The sequence below is a fragment of the Fukomys damarensis genome, unplaced genomic scaffold, assembly GCF_012274545.1.
Source record: "Fukomys damarensis isolate Sample0158 unplaced genomic scaffold, DMR_v1.0_HiC HiC_scaffold_20, whole genome shotgun sequence".
Taxonomy (NCBI): Eukaryota; Metazoa; Chordata; class Mammalia; order Rodentia; family Bathyergidae; genus Fukomys; species Fukomys damarensis.
The window spans coordinates 43,610,176-43,628,318 of NW_022900932.1; the positions used below are offsets into that span (position 1 = coordinate 43,610,176).

An 18,143-nucleotide genomic window follows, 5' to 3' on the forward strand; every position below is an offset into this window, starting at 1 on the left:
ACACACTCACATACACACACACACACACACATATATTGTTGATTTTTTTAGACAGGGTCTCACTATGTAGTTGAGACTGACCTGGAACTCACTATGTAGCCCAGGCTGGTCTCGAACTCACAGCGATCTTCCTGCCTCAGCCTCCGGAGTGCTGAGGATTACAGGCGTGCGTCACCACGCCCAGCTTTTTTTTCTTATTTTAAAGTCATGCTCCTGAGGAAAAACTGATTATGTTGTGTTACATGTCTTTCTAGATTCTTTTTTGTCTTTGAAACGTGTTCTGTGATTCTCCTAGGAATTACATGTGTTGGAATGATAATCTTAATTATTTATGAATATTAAAAATACATTTTTGGTCTTTGTGTTACAGAAACTTTCCCCTACATTTTGTTTAAACATTTCTTATGCTACTTGTTGCATGAATGTGAGTGTAAAGTTTTAAAATTCTTAATGTTGTAATAGCTGTAATGGTGGTATTCAAATGTGATGGGGGAAAATGCCTTACTAAGAAACTGCTGTGTTTTAGCTAGATATATCACCATGTATTGCAAAGTAAGTGCTTTGATAATTAAGTTTCTTAGGAAACTTATGGAGTCAGATTAGTGAGAATTTGCAGAATTTGACACTTAAAGAGTTTCAGAAGGCTCTAGGTAAAACATTTAAATACAAGAGCCCTTTCAAAGAGACTCCTGAGAAATGATCTTCTGCCATCTTTTTGAACATTTGTCATAATTACAGCTGATTATTTTTTATAGTAACTGGAGTTACTTTATTAACAGTTTATCTACCCATCATCCAAATTCAACTATTTATCAAGAATAGTGCATTTTTTGTATCGTTCTAGCAATAAGTAAATTCTACACAGCAGTTTAAATTTGTCTTAACTCCTATGATTTATTTAATCCTGATTCTGCTGTAGTGAATTATCTTGGAAAAACTTACTAAAAATAGATTCATTAGAGACTTTTAAATATCATTAATGTTTTCCTAGTCAAGCTTAATATTATTAGGTTTTTCAATATTTTCTATATGAAAAGATTTTGAAATCTTTTAATATGTCATGTTTAACTAACTTGCTAGTTTGGTACCCATTTTAAGGTGGAATATTTACAGATACTTAGAAAATACAGGAATTTCCCTTAGGTTACATAAACTGAATCTATATAGGAGATACTGTTTATAAGTAAAAGCTAAAATTAATGGAAAGTCTTGTGATCTTTGCTAATTTTTACTCATTTATGTGAAAACTAGAGTTCTTGTATCTGCCATCTTCAGTCTTGTAATTTGTATTTAGCTGCTGTGTTTAATCATTAAAAATTTTATCTTTTACAGACATATAAACTTAGAGACAAGTGTATCTACTATTATACTATATGAAGTGTATCTACTTCATGTACTATTACAAAGATTTGTATCCCACTCAATATACTACTTAAAAAAATTGAACTGTGCATATTGATTCACATAGTACAAAGTTACAATGCCTGCAAATAAACATAATTGCTTATCATACAGGAGGGTAATTTTAAGCTTGAAGTTTTAAGCGGAAAAAAAGAAGTTTTGCTGAGCAAGGTGGCACAAGCCTGTGATCCCACCACTCAGGAGGCTGAGATAGGAGGGTTGCCAGGAGTTCAAGGCCAGCCTTGGCTACATAGTGAGTTCAAGGCCAGCATGAATTACATAGTAAGACCTTGTCTCAAAACACCAAAAAAAAAGAAGGAAGCTTTTACATCTATTATTATTCAAGATATACTCTTACAGTGTTTGAAAGTTTAGAAAATTATGCAGTGCTATAAATAAATACTGTCACTTTATAATTGGTTAATCTGGTATGAGAAAATTTCAAGACATTTTAATTTTATCTTTTGAGACTTGTTAGTGCTTATACAGGCATAGAGAAAGAAAGGATAAAGAGTGTATGGAGGACCCAGGATTTAGCTCAGGGGTTCCACTGCCTGCCTCTCAAGTGCAAGGACCCACGTTTGATCCCCGGTACCCAAAGGAAAAAAAAAAAGTGTTATGGGGAGCAGTATTATCTGTAAAACAGGACTCTTTATTACTCACATTTATTTGTTCATGTTCAAATTTTAGATTCTAACGCCTTTCTTACTGAGAAGACTAAAATCCGATGTTGCTCTTGAAGTTCCTCCTAAACGAGAAGTAGTTGTTTATGCACCACTTTCAAAGAAACAGGAGGTTTTCTATACGGCCATTGTGAATCGTACAATTGCCAACATGTTTGGATCGAGTGAGGTATAGTGCAGGCTTGAAATATACTGTAAATGAGACCTGGTATATAAAATTTCATGATTGATTTCAGTCTTACAGCTTTTTACCTGTTCTAAGGGTTTGTTGAATGAGATTTTTTCTAAGAGAAGTATAAGGCAGAAGCCAAAAGCTCAAGTTTTTTTGTAATATCTCTGGTCCTGTTGAAAGTTTTAAGTGATAGTCTGTGTGTTACTGTTTGTGATCATCTGAAATAAGTGTTAAAAATTGAGATTCCTCTATTTGATCAGATTTAAGCATGCTGTGTGGAAGAAATTTGGAAATGTTTTGTTAAAAGCATGGTTAGGGCTGGGGATTTAACTCAGTGGCTACACACCTGCCTTGCATGTGCAAAGCCCCTGGTTCCATCCTTAGTACCAAAAAAAAAAGGTACAGTCATTTAAGAATTACTGTTCTAAAAATTTGCCAAGTAGACCATCCCCTCTCAATATGCAATTCCTTCACAGGAAGGTATTTAAAGGCTGCTTGAAAAATATTTCTGTTGTCACTTAGCATATTATAAGAGATGGAGGTAGGATTTAAGTTCGAAGCAGTTTTATTGTCTATACTTTTTCTCCTGAGCTATAAAAGTATTCTCTTACTTTCAGATACTATAAATAATGTTAAGACAAATTTCATACAAAATTTGTGTTTGGCAATGAGATTATGGATGTCTGGTAATTGTATCTGGAAATCATTAAACTTGATAAAAGAAAATTATTTTAACACCTTAATCATTTTGTACATAGAGATAGACTTTATTTTGCTTATTCCAATTCTTCAGTGTATAGCTTTTTAAATAGATACTTCTTCAATTTTTTTCTCTTTTAGAAGGAAACAGTTGAGCTAAGTCCTAATGGACGACCAAAACGCCGAACTAGAAAATCAATAAATTACAGCAAAATAGATGATTTTCCTAATGAGTTGGAAAAATTGATCAGTCAAATACAGCCAGAAGTAGACAGAGAAAGGTGTGGGTTTAATAATGTGTTCAATGGGAATGGGGAGAGGGGAGTGGCAGGAGGGAAATGGGAAGTAAAATCAGTTAACATGGAATGTGCATATGTACCAGTTTCCTAAGATGAATGTGGTTATTATGTATATCAAACATACATCAGTAAATAAAAGAATTTAATCTTTAACTTGTAGTTTTTTCCATTTCTCATACTCTTGCGTTATATTTTTGGTAGGCCTACTGTGGAAGCGAATATCCCTGTGGAGTCTCAAATAGACTTGAAGCTGCAGAACATAATGATGCTACTTCGTAAGTGCTGTAATCATGCATATCTGATTGAATACCCGATAGACCCTGTTACACAAGAGTTTAAGGTGAATGCCATTTAATAATTTACTATTTTGATTTATATCTTTTTTTTTAATACTGGGGTAGTGTTATTTTGCTTGGTTTGTTATCACTTAAATATTGTATTATTTTCCATATGAAGATTTTAATCTAGTGCAGTAAGCCATCTCTTAAGAGAATCTTTTGAGGCTTAGAATGATCATTTTTTATGTGCAAAGAAACTTAATATTTTTCATATTTTATATGACTGGTAATCCTAAATTTAGTAGAGTATGTCATATCTACTTTTGCTGTCTGTGTTAGGGATAGTTATCACTTTTTTGGTATTCCTTTTAGCTAATACTTAGCTTGTCAGAATTAGACTGACTATTCGTTGCTTAATGAACAGAAGAAAACCAAAAAATTAAGAGTTGAAAACTTTCAGATTCAATGAATGAAGTTGTTTCCTGGGGCAGTTAATTGAAAACTGGCATAACATTAAACTGTTCTTAGTAACCCTTGTTTGTTTACATCTTTATACAGCAAGGCTTTTATCTCTAGCAGTATTGAAATTTTGGGTCAAATAACTTTATTTGAAGTAATGTCCTATTTACTGTAGAACATTTATCAACCCACTATTCCCTGCATGCCAGTAGTAGCCACTTTGCCCGTTTATGATGACATAGAATTCTTTATAGTCTCTGATAGTTTAATTTCTACTAAGCAGGTTTCACACAAGTCTCATTGTGTGGTTCAGACTGGATTCAACTTACTGTGTAGCTCAGGCTGGCCTTGAACTCAATCCTCCTGCCTCAGCCTTCCAACTACTGGGATTACAGACATGCACTACCATACCTGGCTTCTCGTAGAAGTTTTTATACATAATTTACTCCATTATAAATAAACCTTAATGTGTACACAGTAAACTTGAACCGGCTGGAGTTTTGGTTTGGGGCATGTCTATGTTTAAAAAGATTAAATATTAAAATTAAATTATAAAAATTATTCTTGAAAATTGAGTTATTTAGTAGTTTTAGAGGGGTTTCATTTTTGTATGTGTTTAGTAATAGTGTTTTTTTTCCCTTTGGATTTTTGTTCACTTTTAAGATTGATGAAGAATTGGTTACAAATTCTGGAAAATTCTTAATTTTGGATCGAATGCTGCCAGAACTAAAAAACAGAGGACACAAGGTAATATTTTGGGTTATAATTTTGTTGTTTAATTATTTTTTTAATGAAACAACAAAGACATTGAGATGTATTTATTTAAATTTCAGGTGTTGCTTTTTTCACAAATGACACGGATGTTGGACATTTTGATGGATTATTGCCATTTTAGAAATTTCAACTTTAGTAGGCTTGATGGGTCCATGTCTTACTCAGAGAGAGAAAAAAATGTAAGACCGCTTATGTTATACATACAAATTCTGTAACTCCTGTCTTCATTTCTGAAGTAGTGCACAAGATACAGCTTGTTAAGAGATAGGGATAATCTCTATTTTCGGTAGGATTCAAAACAAGCATTTTGATTTAGTACTAATAAGTGGTGTTTGGTTGGCATGTGTGTACACACGCACATATCTTCTTGCACGGTCTTAAAATATTAACTGTCAGAAAATATTAGGATAATAGTAATTTTTTTTTTTACTTCTGACTTTCTGTCTCAGTCCTCAGCATTTTATTATGAACATTTTAACTGTATAGCAAAATTAGAAACATTTTATAGCAAGCAACTGTAAACCCATCCATAATCTGCCAGTACATTATTTTGATTTGTGTTTGTTAGTTTTGTGGTGCCAGCGGTTGAACTCAGCCTTTTTATTTATTTATTTATTTTTGGTACTAGGGATCAAACTCAGGACCTTGCACTTGCGAGGCAGGCGGCAGAACCACTGAGCTAAATCCCCAGCCCTGAGTCAGCCTTTTAAAAAAATTTTATCTTTTTGAGAGGATCTCGACCAAGTTGCATAGGCTGTTTTCAAACTTAAAATACTTTTGTCTCTGCCTCCTGAGTAGCTGAGTATTGGCAAGCACCTAATGATAACATTTTTATCATTTACCTGTGACATAACATGAGTCACAGTCGCTGTATCCATTATCCCCTTTTTATGCATTTCAAAATACATGATAAATGACACTATTTTCTTCAATGACTTCACCATCTGTTACATTTTGGGGTAATGAAATAGACATTTGTTGAGTTTTGACATACATGAGCATATATATGTCCAAGTCCCTTATCAGGATATCCAGTATTACCATCAGTCCAGAAATATTCCTGTATTTCCTCTTAGTTTGTCTGCCCTTCTTACATTTCTTAGGCAACTATTACTAATTCTTTTTCACCGTTTTAAAAATTTAGGTATTATTTAAACTTGTTATAATAATAATAGTCTTTTGACAAAATTTAGAATTCCTTAATAAAACAGATGTTTGGAAAATTAAAACATGCAGAGATTTTGCTAACATTGTTTTATAGACTTGAAAGGTTGCTTTGGCTTCCCTTCAAAAATCCTTTAAACAGTGACAGTTGGAAACACATTCGCAGTCATGTCTGTTAAAGTTTTTTTTGATTTTTCACTACTGTGTATTGAACCCAGGGCCTTTACACTGAGCTACATTCCCATCCTTGTATGTATTTATTTATTTAGTGTGTGTGGTTTTTTTGAGACAAGATCTCTCTGTGTAGTTCATCCTTGCCTTGAACTTGTTATATAGCCCAAGCTGGGCTCAAACTTGTGGCAGTCCTCCTGCCTCAGCCTCCCAAGTGCTAGGGTGACAGGTGTGTGCCACCATACTTGGCCCCGGCTCTTTTTTTGAGTCACGGCCTTATTAAATAAATAGCTAAGCTTCCTGGGCTAAGCTTGAGCTTGTGATCCTCCTGCCTCACCCTCCCATGAATACTGAGATTCCCAGGTGGTTTTTTTTAACATCCTTTTTGCTTTTAGATGCACGACTTCAACACAGATCCAGATGTGTTTATCTTCTTAGTGAGTACACGAGCTGGTGGCCTGGGTATTAATTTGACTGCAGCAGATACTGTTATCATTTATGATAGCGATTGGGTAAGTTGGAAATAAAGCAGTATGCTGAATATATGTATGATACAAATTTTTAATCCTTTAAAATATTCTTTTGATTGCCATGGGTGTGTGGAATGATTATTTATGAAGCTACTGTAAAAGTATAAATTGAATTAATGCAACATTTAAATTGTTTTTCATTATATGATGAATGTTGATTTTACCTGTATGAGTTTGTTAACTTTAACCTAATATTGCTAAATATTATCTCTCCTTTTAACTTTAAGAATCCTCAGTCTGATCTTCAAGCCCAGGATAGATGCCATAGGATTGGTCAGACAAAGCCAGTTGTTGTGTATCGGCTTGTTACAGCAAATACCATTGATCAGAAAATTGTGGAAAGAGCAGCTGCTAAAAGAAAACTGGAAAAGTTGATCATCCACAAAAGTAAATAATGCTGATGTACTTTTTTGTTTTGGTTGTCTGTTGTAAATTTTTATTGTCATTATTATTTTCTTTATAAAAGAAATTAGTGCAGTTTGGCATGACAGGATTTAAATTAGCATTGGAGAATGTGGAGCTGCTAACAGCCTTTATTAAGTTGGTGAGCATAGACAGAACCTTTCTGTGATGGTCTAATAAGGCTCAGAGGCACAAGGAGAGTAGTCAGTGATAATTTTAAGGTAAAATACCCCAAACTCTGTCAAAGGGAGCATGGCACAATATCACTGCATATTTTTGATAACTTGATTTGCCAAAATTTCAGAAAAAACTTGCAAGTTCAGCATATTAAATATTAGAATATTAATGGTACATTGAGATAGTGCTATAAAAAACCTTGTTTTAATGTAGAAAAGATTCTAGAAAGGAAGGGAACTGAAGTGAGTAAGGGAGTTTTCTGTACCCAGGGTTACTTGGAAAAGTTCTTTTACTTAATATGAAGTTGTATTTGACTAAATGGCTCAATGGCTGCCTGCACAAAAGTTAAAAATTGTCAAGCCTAGAGAAATGGAAATAGCATAATAATGTTGAAAATTAATTTAATACTTCTTGTAGATTCTTCTCTATGAAATTGGTTTTGAGGACATATTAGATTTGTTCATTTCTTTGTTTATTGGTACTGGGGATCGAACTTCGAGACCTTGCCCTTGCTAAGCAGGCAGTGGAACCGCTGAGCTAAATCCCTGGCCCTAGATTAGATTTTAGACAAAAGTAAATGGACTTGATAGAAAATTCACATTATAGATGGAATTTGCATTCAAGGTAAAAACAGAACCTTGTTCTAGTAAGGTTTTGTGTAAGTTTAAAATAATCTCACCTATGGCATTTTAGGAATCTGAAAAATGGAATAAATTACATTTTGCTTAAACATTGATGTGTATACCTGTCATCCAGATCAAAGGAACATTTATATCACCCAAGGAAGTTTCCTTGTGCATCCTATGCTCCTCTAATCCTCACTGCAAAGGGCAAGTGTTAACTCTGATTTCTGTCCAGTAGTTTAGGGTTTTTTTTTAACCATTTTTATGTATATACAATATTGTTTTTCTCTAGCTATTTAAGTTTAAATTTTTAGGTTATTCATTCTTCTATTAGTGGATATTTGAATTGTTTGCAAGTTGTGTTTATTATTGATCAACTGCTTTTATATGAATCTTTGTGGACACAATGCATTTATGAAGGTTTTTTTTTAACCTATCGTGAACTACCAAACATTTCCCAAGTGAACATAATTATATTTCCACCAGCAAAGTATAAGAATTATAATTAACTTGTTCTCCTTGTCTTGTTAAAAGAAATGCCAGCCATTCTGATTTGTTTGGAATTTATTGCAGCTTTAAAAGGAATTTTAGCTAGGCATGGTGGCACATACCTGTAATCAATCCTAGCATTTTGGGAGGCTGAGGCAGGAGGAACCCAGATTTGTGCCCAATCTGGGCAATTTAGTGACACAGTGAGATACAATCCCAAAATTTTTAAAAGGGCTGAAAAAGTAACGCAGTGTAGAGGCCCTGGATTCAATCCTTAGTACCACCAAGAAAATTTTTAAAGTGTTGTTGTTGTTTTTTTTCTCCCTAGATCATTTCAAAGGTGGTCAGTCTGGATTAAATCAATCTAAGAATTTCTTAGATCCTAAAGAATTAATGGAATTGCTAAAATCTAGAGATTATGAAAGGTAAGATTTCTTAAATTTAGTTTTAATTCTTTTGTTTATGTTTGTAGTACATAGTGATTACATTCCTCTGGGCAAATTGATTCAATATGCAACACATCTCCCCTCCACCCCATCTCTTGGTTCCCTTCCCTTTTGCAAAAGATTTCTCTCCCCGTTTCCTGTTACCTATCTTTTATTTATATTTTGTGTTTCTCATATAAGAGTAATCATGCTTTATTTAAGCTTGTGTGTCTGAGTAATTTCACATAACATGGTCTCAATGTTTTTATCCATTTGCCTACAAATGGCAGTCACACTCCACTGTGTATAAGTGCCATGTTTTCTTAATTCACTCATCTGTTGATGGACCTACAGGCTGCTTCCAGGAATTACAAATTGCACTGCTATGAACATGGTCTTGCATATATTATTGTAATATGATAATTTCACTTTTTTAGGAAAGATGCCTGGAAGGGGAATAGCTGGATCAAGTAGAATTTTTAGTTTGAATTTTTTGAAGAATCTCCATACTGATTTGATTTCAATAGTGTTTATACTAGTTTACACTCCCTCCAACAACAAAGAAAGGTTCCTTTTCCTTCACATCTGTTTCAGAATTTGTTATCGATTTTTTGATGATAGCCATTCTTACTGGTTCTCAGTTTTCTAATTTGCATTTCTCTAATGGCTAGAGATACTGAACATTTTTTCATGTATTTAATGACCATTTGTACTTCTTTTTCTGAGAAGTTTTAATACATTTCAGTTGCCTGAGTTTTTATGGGGTTTGGTATTTTACTTTGAGGAGTCTTGTCTGTTTTGAGTTCTTTATGTATTATAGATGCTAGTCCTCTGTTTAAGGAATGGCTGATGAATTTGTTTTTTCCATTCTATAAATTGTTTTTATTCTGTTGGTTGTTTCCTTTCTTGTGCAGAAGCTTTTTAATGTGCTATGATCTCATTTGTTGATTCTTCAGTAGTATTTTCCATGCACCTTGGGTTCTGTTCAGAAAGTCCTTGCCTATGTCTGTCTTCAAAATTATTTACCAATTTCATCTTCCAACAGATTCTGTTTTAACATTCATATCTTGATTTTCTACAGTCAGTTTTCTGCATGTGGGTCTATAATTAGTCTTCTGCATGTAGATAGCTGATTTTTGCGTCACCATTTGTTAAAGCGGCTACCTTTCCTTTGGTGTGTACTTTTGGTTCCTTTGTCAAAGACCAGATACTTGGCATGTGTGTCAGGTTCTTTTTTTACATCATCTCTTATGTAATTTATTGTTCACATGTCTGATTTTATGCCACTGTAGCTTTGTAATATGCCTTGAAGTCCAGCATTGTGGTATCTCTTGCTTTGTTCTTGTTGCTCAGCATTGCTTTTGCTATTCTGGGTCTCTTGTAGTTCCATATGAATTGTAGGATTGTTTTCTCTAGTTCTGTGAGGAATGCTGTTGGTACTTTTTTTTTTGGTACCAGGGAATCGAACTTGGACTTTGTGCTTGTGAGGCAGGTGGTGGAACCACTGAGCTAACTCTGGCCCTGCTGTTGGTATTTTGATTGGGATTATGTTGTCTTCCATCAGTTTTGGAAATACAGCATAGTCATTCTGACAGTGTTGGTTCTGTTTATTCAGAAATTGGTATCTTTTTCATTTTCCCATGCCCTCCTTGATTTTATTTTTTCCCTTTGCCTGCTTGTCTGTCTGTCTACCTTCCTTACCTTCCTTCCTTTTTTGGGGGAGGGGGGTCAAGGTCTCCTTTTGTAGTTCAGGCTGGCCCTGAACTCACTATGTTGCCCAGGCTGGTCTCAAACTTGCAGCAATCCTTCTGCCTCAACCTCCCAAGTGCTGAGCTTATAGGCATGAGCCACCACACCCAGCCAAAGTACTTTAGTTCATTGTAGAGGTCTTGTACTTTCTTGGTTAGGTTAATTGTTAAGTATTTAATTTTTCTTGATGTTACTGTGAATAGTATTTTTCTAAAATTGTTTTAGTTTTAGAAAAATAAAATATATTTTTTCAAATACACTTACAGAGAAATAAAAGGATCAAGAGAGAAAATCATTAGTGACAAAGATCTAGAATTATTGTTAGATCGAAGTGATCTTATTGGTAAGTACCTTTTATGTTTTTTTTTTTTGTGGAAACTTAGAAGTGTACACATACAGGGTAGTGACAATACATTTGGCCACAGTAGTTGACAACATTCAGCTGGTCTTGTTCATTCTCTCTTCTCTTTTGTTGGAGTCTTAAAATCAAATCTCAAGTAATCATGACATACTATATTGTGCATTTTTTATTAAGAAGAACATATTTCCAAACAGAGCAGCTATTACTACATTTAAGAGAATTAGCAGTAATACCTTAATTTCATTTATTACTCAATCTATTCACATTTTCCAAAATGTTGATTTTGCAGTTTGAATCAGGATCTAAATTACATTAATTGCTGTTACTTGTTTATGACACCCACTTTCCTTTTGTTTTTTTCTTGACATTGATTTGTTTGCAAACCTAAGCTACTTGCCCTATAAAATAATTAATCCTGGAATTGATTTTTGTTTTTCCTCTTTATGTTATTTAAATTGTTCTTCAAACTACATAACTTTCTTGTAACCTCATAAATTATATTTATGTAAATAGCTTTAGATAATTACATTTAAGTGCTATACTTTAGTCAAGAATAGCAATGTTTATATGATCTTAGATTAGGAGATACATCATGTATGGGTTTCTTATATCAAAATTGATCAGATTCAGGCATATCTCACTACTGTAGTTTGTCAGCCTTTGTTTAACTTGCTATTTTCATCACCCATTGATAATGACTGTTTGGAATCATTATTTCCTTAAGATTTACAAAAATTTTTTTTTTGTACTCCTTATTAGCTAGAATTTGTCTCTTAAGAACTTGTATACAATTAATGTGTGTTCTTTGTATTTGAATTTTCTATGATGGAAGTACCATATTATGGTGTGCTGGAGCTCATCCTTTTCCTATTGTGTTCAGTGGGAAAAACATTGTCCTGGTAGCTTGAAAATGGCAATGATGACAGAGGGCTCACTACCTACAACATTGTACTAGAAATTTATGGTTTTTCTTTCTGGGTTCTTACACTGTTTTTAAAAAGTACCTGTTTTAATATTTTTCTTTTAGATCAAATGAAAGCCTCAGGACCAATTAAGGAGAAGATGGGAATATTCAAGATTCTAGAAAATTCTGAAGATTCCAGTCCTGAATGTTTGTTTTAAATTCGAGCTAAAGAATAGCCTGTTATTGTTTACATCTGGTGATTTACATATATTGGTTTTGAAATCCAGATTGTCCACTTGACTTTTTAAACTAAATCAGTTTACATAATGTAAGTAGTGCCCCTATATATGTAATAGATTATAATTTCCTGAGGCTATTAAGAACAAAATTCATCTTAAGTTTAAATTTTCAGTTAAATATTGAGTCTAGATAGTACTCTTTGGTATGGTCTGATATATACTTAAGCATTGCCAGATTTATTCTCAGTCTTCCTGTGGAAGTTTAGTAAATGCCTTTTACCCCCTTTATTTTAGCAGTGCAGTTCAAGGGGGTTTGATACTTCAGTTATGGAGTAGGCTTTCAATGGGGGCTTATTGGAGTTATCTTTTCTATTTGAAGTAAGATTAGCAGTGCAGTTCAAGGGGGTTTGATACTTCAGTTATGGAGTAGGCTTTCAATGGGGGCTTATTGGAGTTATCTTTTCTATTGTTGAAGTAAGAAATTGTTTGATTTTAGTGTCTTTAACAAGTTCTCCAATAAAATTTCATTATAAGATCACCTCATGAAAGTATTTTGTGAGGGAAATTAGTTCAGGTGAAATAATTGCAAAAGACTTACTGGTATTGGGATTCAATGTTACTGTGCTGACTTGGTTTCATGTCCTAGTGCTACAAGCATATGTCATACAAAGATTGATTGAGTTAACATAGAGAAGGCTCTGAAAGAAGCTGCAGGATCTTGACAAACCAGAAATTGTATGTGGTAATAATATGCATGGTAAAGAATATGACAAAAAAGGAGAAACCCTAAAAATTATTACATGAAGGAAGGTAAATTCAGTCAGACAGAAGAAAACAAAACCTAGGAATAACCTCAAATCTGTAATCAAGGAACATAAACTTGAAAGGATAACAATTTAGTCCCTGAAAGGATATTAGGCTATGAAGAAAAGAGATCTAGAATATACTCTGGGATGGAGGGAAATGATCCCGGAACCATAGATTTCTAAACAGGTTAATGGGAAATGTTATTTTTTATATTCATAACCAGATCAGATAGTAGTGTTTCAGGATAGTGGAACTAAGACTGAAAAGAAAACTATTTTGAGAGAACAATTAACCAAAGAAAAGAACAAAACATAGATCAGGTTTTTCATTTTGTTTTATTAAGTTAGACTGTTTAGCAGTCATGTAAGTATGCTGATTAGGATTGCCCAAAACTCATGGTCCTCACATCAGTGAGTTACTTAGTTATGCAAACTTTTCAGTCTTGTTGTCATTCCAGTTGAATTTTCTTCCCTATCATTCCAATAGAAGGTTTTTTCGTTTGGTATTGGAGATCAAACTTTGGACCTTGCACTTGCGAGGCAGGTGGTGGAGCCACTGAGCTAAATCATCCCCAGCCCTCCAGTAGAATTGTTTTTAATGTCTCCAGCTACCTCTGTAATCATATTTACCTGATCTGTCAACATTTCATATTGTTACTGACTTTCCTCCACAAAAGAATTTTAAGGGGCTTTTAGTAAACACATTTGCTTGCATTTCCATTTCCTTTTTCCTGCTCTGATTCTGTTTCTTTGCTGTTTCTTACACATCTCATCTCTAAGCATTAGTGTCCCAAGCAGGGGTTGTTATTTACTTGATGATTTTTACTTTGTAACTCAGCTCTACCCCAATCTGAATTTATGATCTTCTGTAACCCAAATTTGCTCCTTTTGTACTTTTTCTTATTCCGGTAAATGTTAACTCTGTTCTTTTCAGTTGTTTGTATCAAGAATTTTGGAGTTACGGTTTACTCTTCCTTTTTTCTTCATACTCATGTCGGAGTATATGCATACTTTTTAAATATGTCCATAATTCTGTCTCACTACTTTAATAGTGTATTAATAGTGTCCGCATCTTTTAGTGCAGGTATATTATAATTTTTTATTGGATCAGTAGTCGTCATTCTGACCATATAAACATCCTCCAAATGAGATATGGGATATACTATGATTATGTTTTCACTTTTTTTTGGTGGTGGTAGTGGTGGTGGTCACCCTGAATATTGAACCCAGGACCTTTTAAATTTTGAGGTGTGGTCTCAAATTTTGAGAAATGCCCAGGTTGGGCTTAGACTTGCCTCATTTTCCCAGAGTGTTGGGATTATAAGCATACATCACCATATCTGACATTTTTTTCTTTTTTTGTAGTTTCAATCTTGGAAAGTTTTCCCTTTAACTGTTAATAGTTCTCTTTGTGCGTTTATATAACTGAAAGTTTGATTCCCTCAGTATGTTTAAATAATATATCAGCTATTTCATTGGTAACTTCTCCAAAACCACACCCCACCATCCCCACCATGTTCCCTAAAGTACTATTTAGTTTGGACTGGAGTTCAGATTCCTTCTGGAATCTCACTTTATCCTCCACCTGAGTATTTCTATTAGTTTTTTTATTTTGGAACCATTTTTAAAGTGGATCTCTTGCCTTTTCCTTGGTTTACTCTCATTTTGGTAGAATTTTCATTTTTAGTAACTTTCTGAGAAAAGGATTAAAAAGAAATGAAATATTTGTGACTTTGTATATGACTTTCTGTTGTACATCTCCTGTGATAGTTTTGGTTTAGGATTTTGATTAGGAATCGTTTTCTCAGAATTTTAAAAGTTACTGTGTTGTCTGTTTTTGTTTTATGTTTTAAAGAGGTCTTGCTATGTAGTTGTGGCTGGCCTTGGACTCACTGTGTAGCCCAGGCTGGTATGGAACTTGCTTTACCTCTTGTGTGCCACCACAACCTGGCTCCCTCTCCCACCCCTACCTTTTCCCTCCTGTGGTTTCTTTGCTTGGTATATTTCTTTCAAGTGATTCTTCAAATGCTTTAGGGTCAATGACTGTTCTTCCGACTTGGAAACAACTAAAAAGCTAAATTCTATGCATAGGGCTTGTCAACATGTAGATTTTATTGCAGTGTATTGACAAGGCCATATATTTGAGAACCCTTTAATTATCAGCATGTGTAGTAGGCCTTTTTGAGAGAGAGATCCTCCAGTCTCCTGTCCCGTGTATATATATTTTGTGAGTTTTCTTTTTGGTCAGAGAAGAGGGAAGGGGTTTTGGAGATCTTACTGTTCATATTATAGGCTTCACCAGTTTCCAGTAAGGTTCTGCAACCTGCTACCTCAACTTTATATCGGAATTCTCCTATTCTAGAGCCCCAACCTCTCCTGTTCACCTTTTGCAGGGAATGAGCCCTTCAATTTTCTTCCATCGTAAGAGAGCAGTAGTAATCACTTTACAAGGAGGTAGACCTTGAGGTTTAACTGCTTTTTCAACCAGCTGTATTGTAGTTCTTTCAAGACAGACTAGAACTAAGATTTCTAGTTCTCTAGTCTGTTGAAATACTAATGTATTTATTTTTTAATTTCTAAAATCTTTTGATGTTATCTCTTCTGTTTCCTTATCTTGAGTGTTAATACCTCTTTCATCTTTATACTGTCAGTTTCCAGACTTTTATCAAAGGGCTGTGGGAAGCACATGTTCTCATTCCATCATATTGAAACAAATGTTCCATGTTTTGCCTACATAATAAATTATTTTCAAACTGAGCCTTGTCTTTCATAACTTGGTTAAACAGTGGAAAGTATTGTATTCACCCTGTTTGTTTCATGAATCTTCATTCAATATTGGTTTGGTTTAGTTTGGCTTGGATAGTTTTTTTGTTGTTGTTGTTGTTTTGTGCCGGGGATCGAATTCAGGACCTTGCGCTTGTGAGGCGGGTGGTGGAACCACTAAGCTAAATCCCCGGCCCCTGATTTTTCTGAAGATAGTTCTTTTTTTGTTTTGTTTTGTTTTTGGGTGTTGGTTTTCTGAGACAGGGTCTTACCATGTAGTTGAGACTGACCTGAAACTCACTATGTAGAACAGGCTGGTCTCAAACACGCAGCAATCCTCCTGCCTCACTCAGCCTCCTCAGTGCTGGGATTTAGGCATCTGCCACCATGCCCATTGGTTTTGCTTTTTTTGGGTGGGGATCAGTGCTGGGGATAAGTGATGTGCTGAGATATATTTTCATCCCTGTTGTTACTCCTTGTATATTAAAAATGTTAAGTGCTTTTGATAGCTTTAAATTCCATTCTCTTTATTTGAAAAAATTATTTACTTACCTTTAATCCCTGCACTGAGGGAGATGAGGCAGGAGGATTGCATGTTTGAGTCTTGCTTGGGAAAGTTAGTGAAGGCCCTGTATCAGAATTAAAAAAGGGACCCAGGGATACAGTTTTGAGTTTGCCTAACTTCCATCCTTAGTACTGCTTGCCCTGCCCCCCAAGAAGATTTCATTGTTTGATTAGTTTGTACATACTGTTGGTTTGTACATAGCACAAGTACTATTATTTTAAATACCATCAATGCCAGATAAACATCAATTATTATGAAAATCAAGCCTAAGGTGTTAATGAATAAAATTAAAAAGATTTCTCTTGTCTTTATTTCTTTGGGATCAATTATTATCATTCACTTAGTTTGCTACTATTGATGCATTTAGAAAAGATGGAAGCTTGACAGAAATGTAGTGAAGCTTGCCAGTCAGTACCTTTTATATCCTTAGTTAAGCCCCAAACTTTAATTAGGCTTATTAATTAAATTTATTAATTAACATGATTTAAAATTAATTATGAAAACATGTTTTTGTTTCTTAGTTTTTATTTTTTCCTAAACTTAAACTGTACTTGTAATGTAGTACTATCGCGCATTATTAGGAGATGTGTTTAACAATACTAGCTAACATGTTTATTGTGTCAAGGTGATGGCACCCAGGTCCAGTAAGAATGTTCTCATTCAGGCATGACTTGGTGCTGACATAATTTGAAAATATAAGCAGTAAATGAAAGGTAGTTGTATTCTTAAAGTGGTTGGTCAATCATATGATCTGGATTATGCTTATAAATCCATTTAGATTTGACAGGTGGATATTCACTTAAATTCTGGAACTATGTCCTCTGGTTGCAGTTAAAGAAACCCAGGCCTACAGGATGAATTAACTTGTCTATAATTTTTCCTGTTCTCCTTTTTACAAATCTTATCTTCCTCCAGTCAGATGAATCTATACATCAGTCTCCAGGTCATGTGGGTTTTTTCCCCTTCCTTTTATTGAGGAAATATACTGAGAACAGTGCAGAAACTATGAGTGCCTGCTTGCTGTGCACAGTACATCTGTGTACACCTGCGTAACTATTGTCCACATTAAGATGGAGGTGATAGCATTTCAGAAGGTTCTCTGTTCCCTTACAAGTAACCCCACTCCCAGTTAAGTAATGTGTATCACTGTGGATTAGTTCAGCAGAGCAAGAGCTGTGGCTACTTCATGAATTAATGAAGTAAGTATTGGATCTGCTACTAACCTCTGATCTCTGGATATTTGAATGACAAAGACTAACTCATTTTAATGTTTTATGAAATCAAGATCTCTGACATGACTACCTTATGCTGAAAACAAGCACAGATTCAACTTAGGAACATGTAGCAAGAGGTTTTTTTCTCTTAGTGCTGTTTATCTTTCACTGATGACCCTTTGTACTAGAACCCTAGTACAAGAGAAATGCTACTAAAATATTACCCAACATAAGACATATTAATGTTGAGGTAGAGGATTGGAAAGTTCAGGTCTGAGCAAACCAGAGTGGCATCAGCAGTCTCGAGAAATTTAAACATTAAATGCTGGTTAGTTGTTTGGATGTGATGTTCAGTTGTATTCCTTATTTAGATACTTGGTTTACTCTTGGCCATTCAGGTCTCAGTTCACATTTTATGCCCCACTCTTGCCAAACTGCCTTTTGTCATGCCAAAATCTGTATCTTGCTGTCTGACCACCATCAAATTAAGAGCATGTTGGAAGCGTAAAGCAGGAATCAAGTTACAGGGAAAAACAAAGTGAGATGAATTAAAAATTACTCAGCCAGGGCCAGGGATTTAGCCCAATAACGCTGCTGCCTGCCTCACAAGTGCAAGGCCCTGAGTTCAATCCCCAGTATCCCCTCTCCCCCCCAAAAAAACTCAGCGAGTCTGGTCTCCTAGAATTTACAAAAGATAACTTCAGATTGGATCAGTTTAAGTGCTAAATGGAAAAGGGAAAGCCCCACACCTATATGCATTAAAGACCCAAGAGTCTTTTGAAACAAAGTAAAGCGG

General features: G+C 34.6%; 1 protein-coding gene across 2 annotated transcripts in view; it reads left to right on the forward strand.

Moving 5' to 3' along the window:
- The window catches only part of Hells (helicase, lymphoid specific), a 38,750-nt gene extending 26,384 nt beyond the window's left edge, over positions 1 to 12,366 (forward strand). For both annotated transcript variants that reach the window (XM_010632065.2, XM_033766661.1), the window contains 10 exons: positions 2,092 to 2,253; positions 3,097 to 3,236; positions 3,456 to 3,594; positions 4,655 to 4,738; positions 4,825 to 4,944; positions 6,496 to 6,612; positions 6,858 to 7,017; positions 8,650 to 8,746; positions 10,762 to 10,838; positions 11,884 to 12,366. In XM_010632065.2, coding sequence (XP_010630367.1) covers positions 2,092 to 2,253; positions 3,097 to 3,236; positions 3,456 to 3,594; positions 4,655 to 4,738; positions 4,825 to 4,944; positions 6,496 to 6,612; positions 6,858 to 7,017; positions 8,650 to 8,746; positions 10,762 to 10,838; positions 11,884 to 11,978 — 1,191 coding nt within the window. In that variant the 3' untranslated portion in view covers positions 11,979 to 12,366. The remainder of the gene's footprint in view (positions 1 to 2,091; positions 2,254 to 3,096; positions 3,237 to 3,455; positions 3,595 to 4,654; positions 4,739 to 4,824; positions 4,945 to 6,495; positions 6,613 to 6,857; positions 7,018 to 8,649; positions 8,747 to 10,761; positions 10,839 to 11,883) is intronic.
- The last annotated feature ends 5,777 nt before the right edge of the window (positions 12,367 to 18,143 follow it).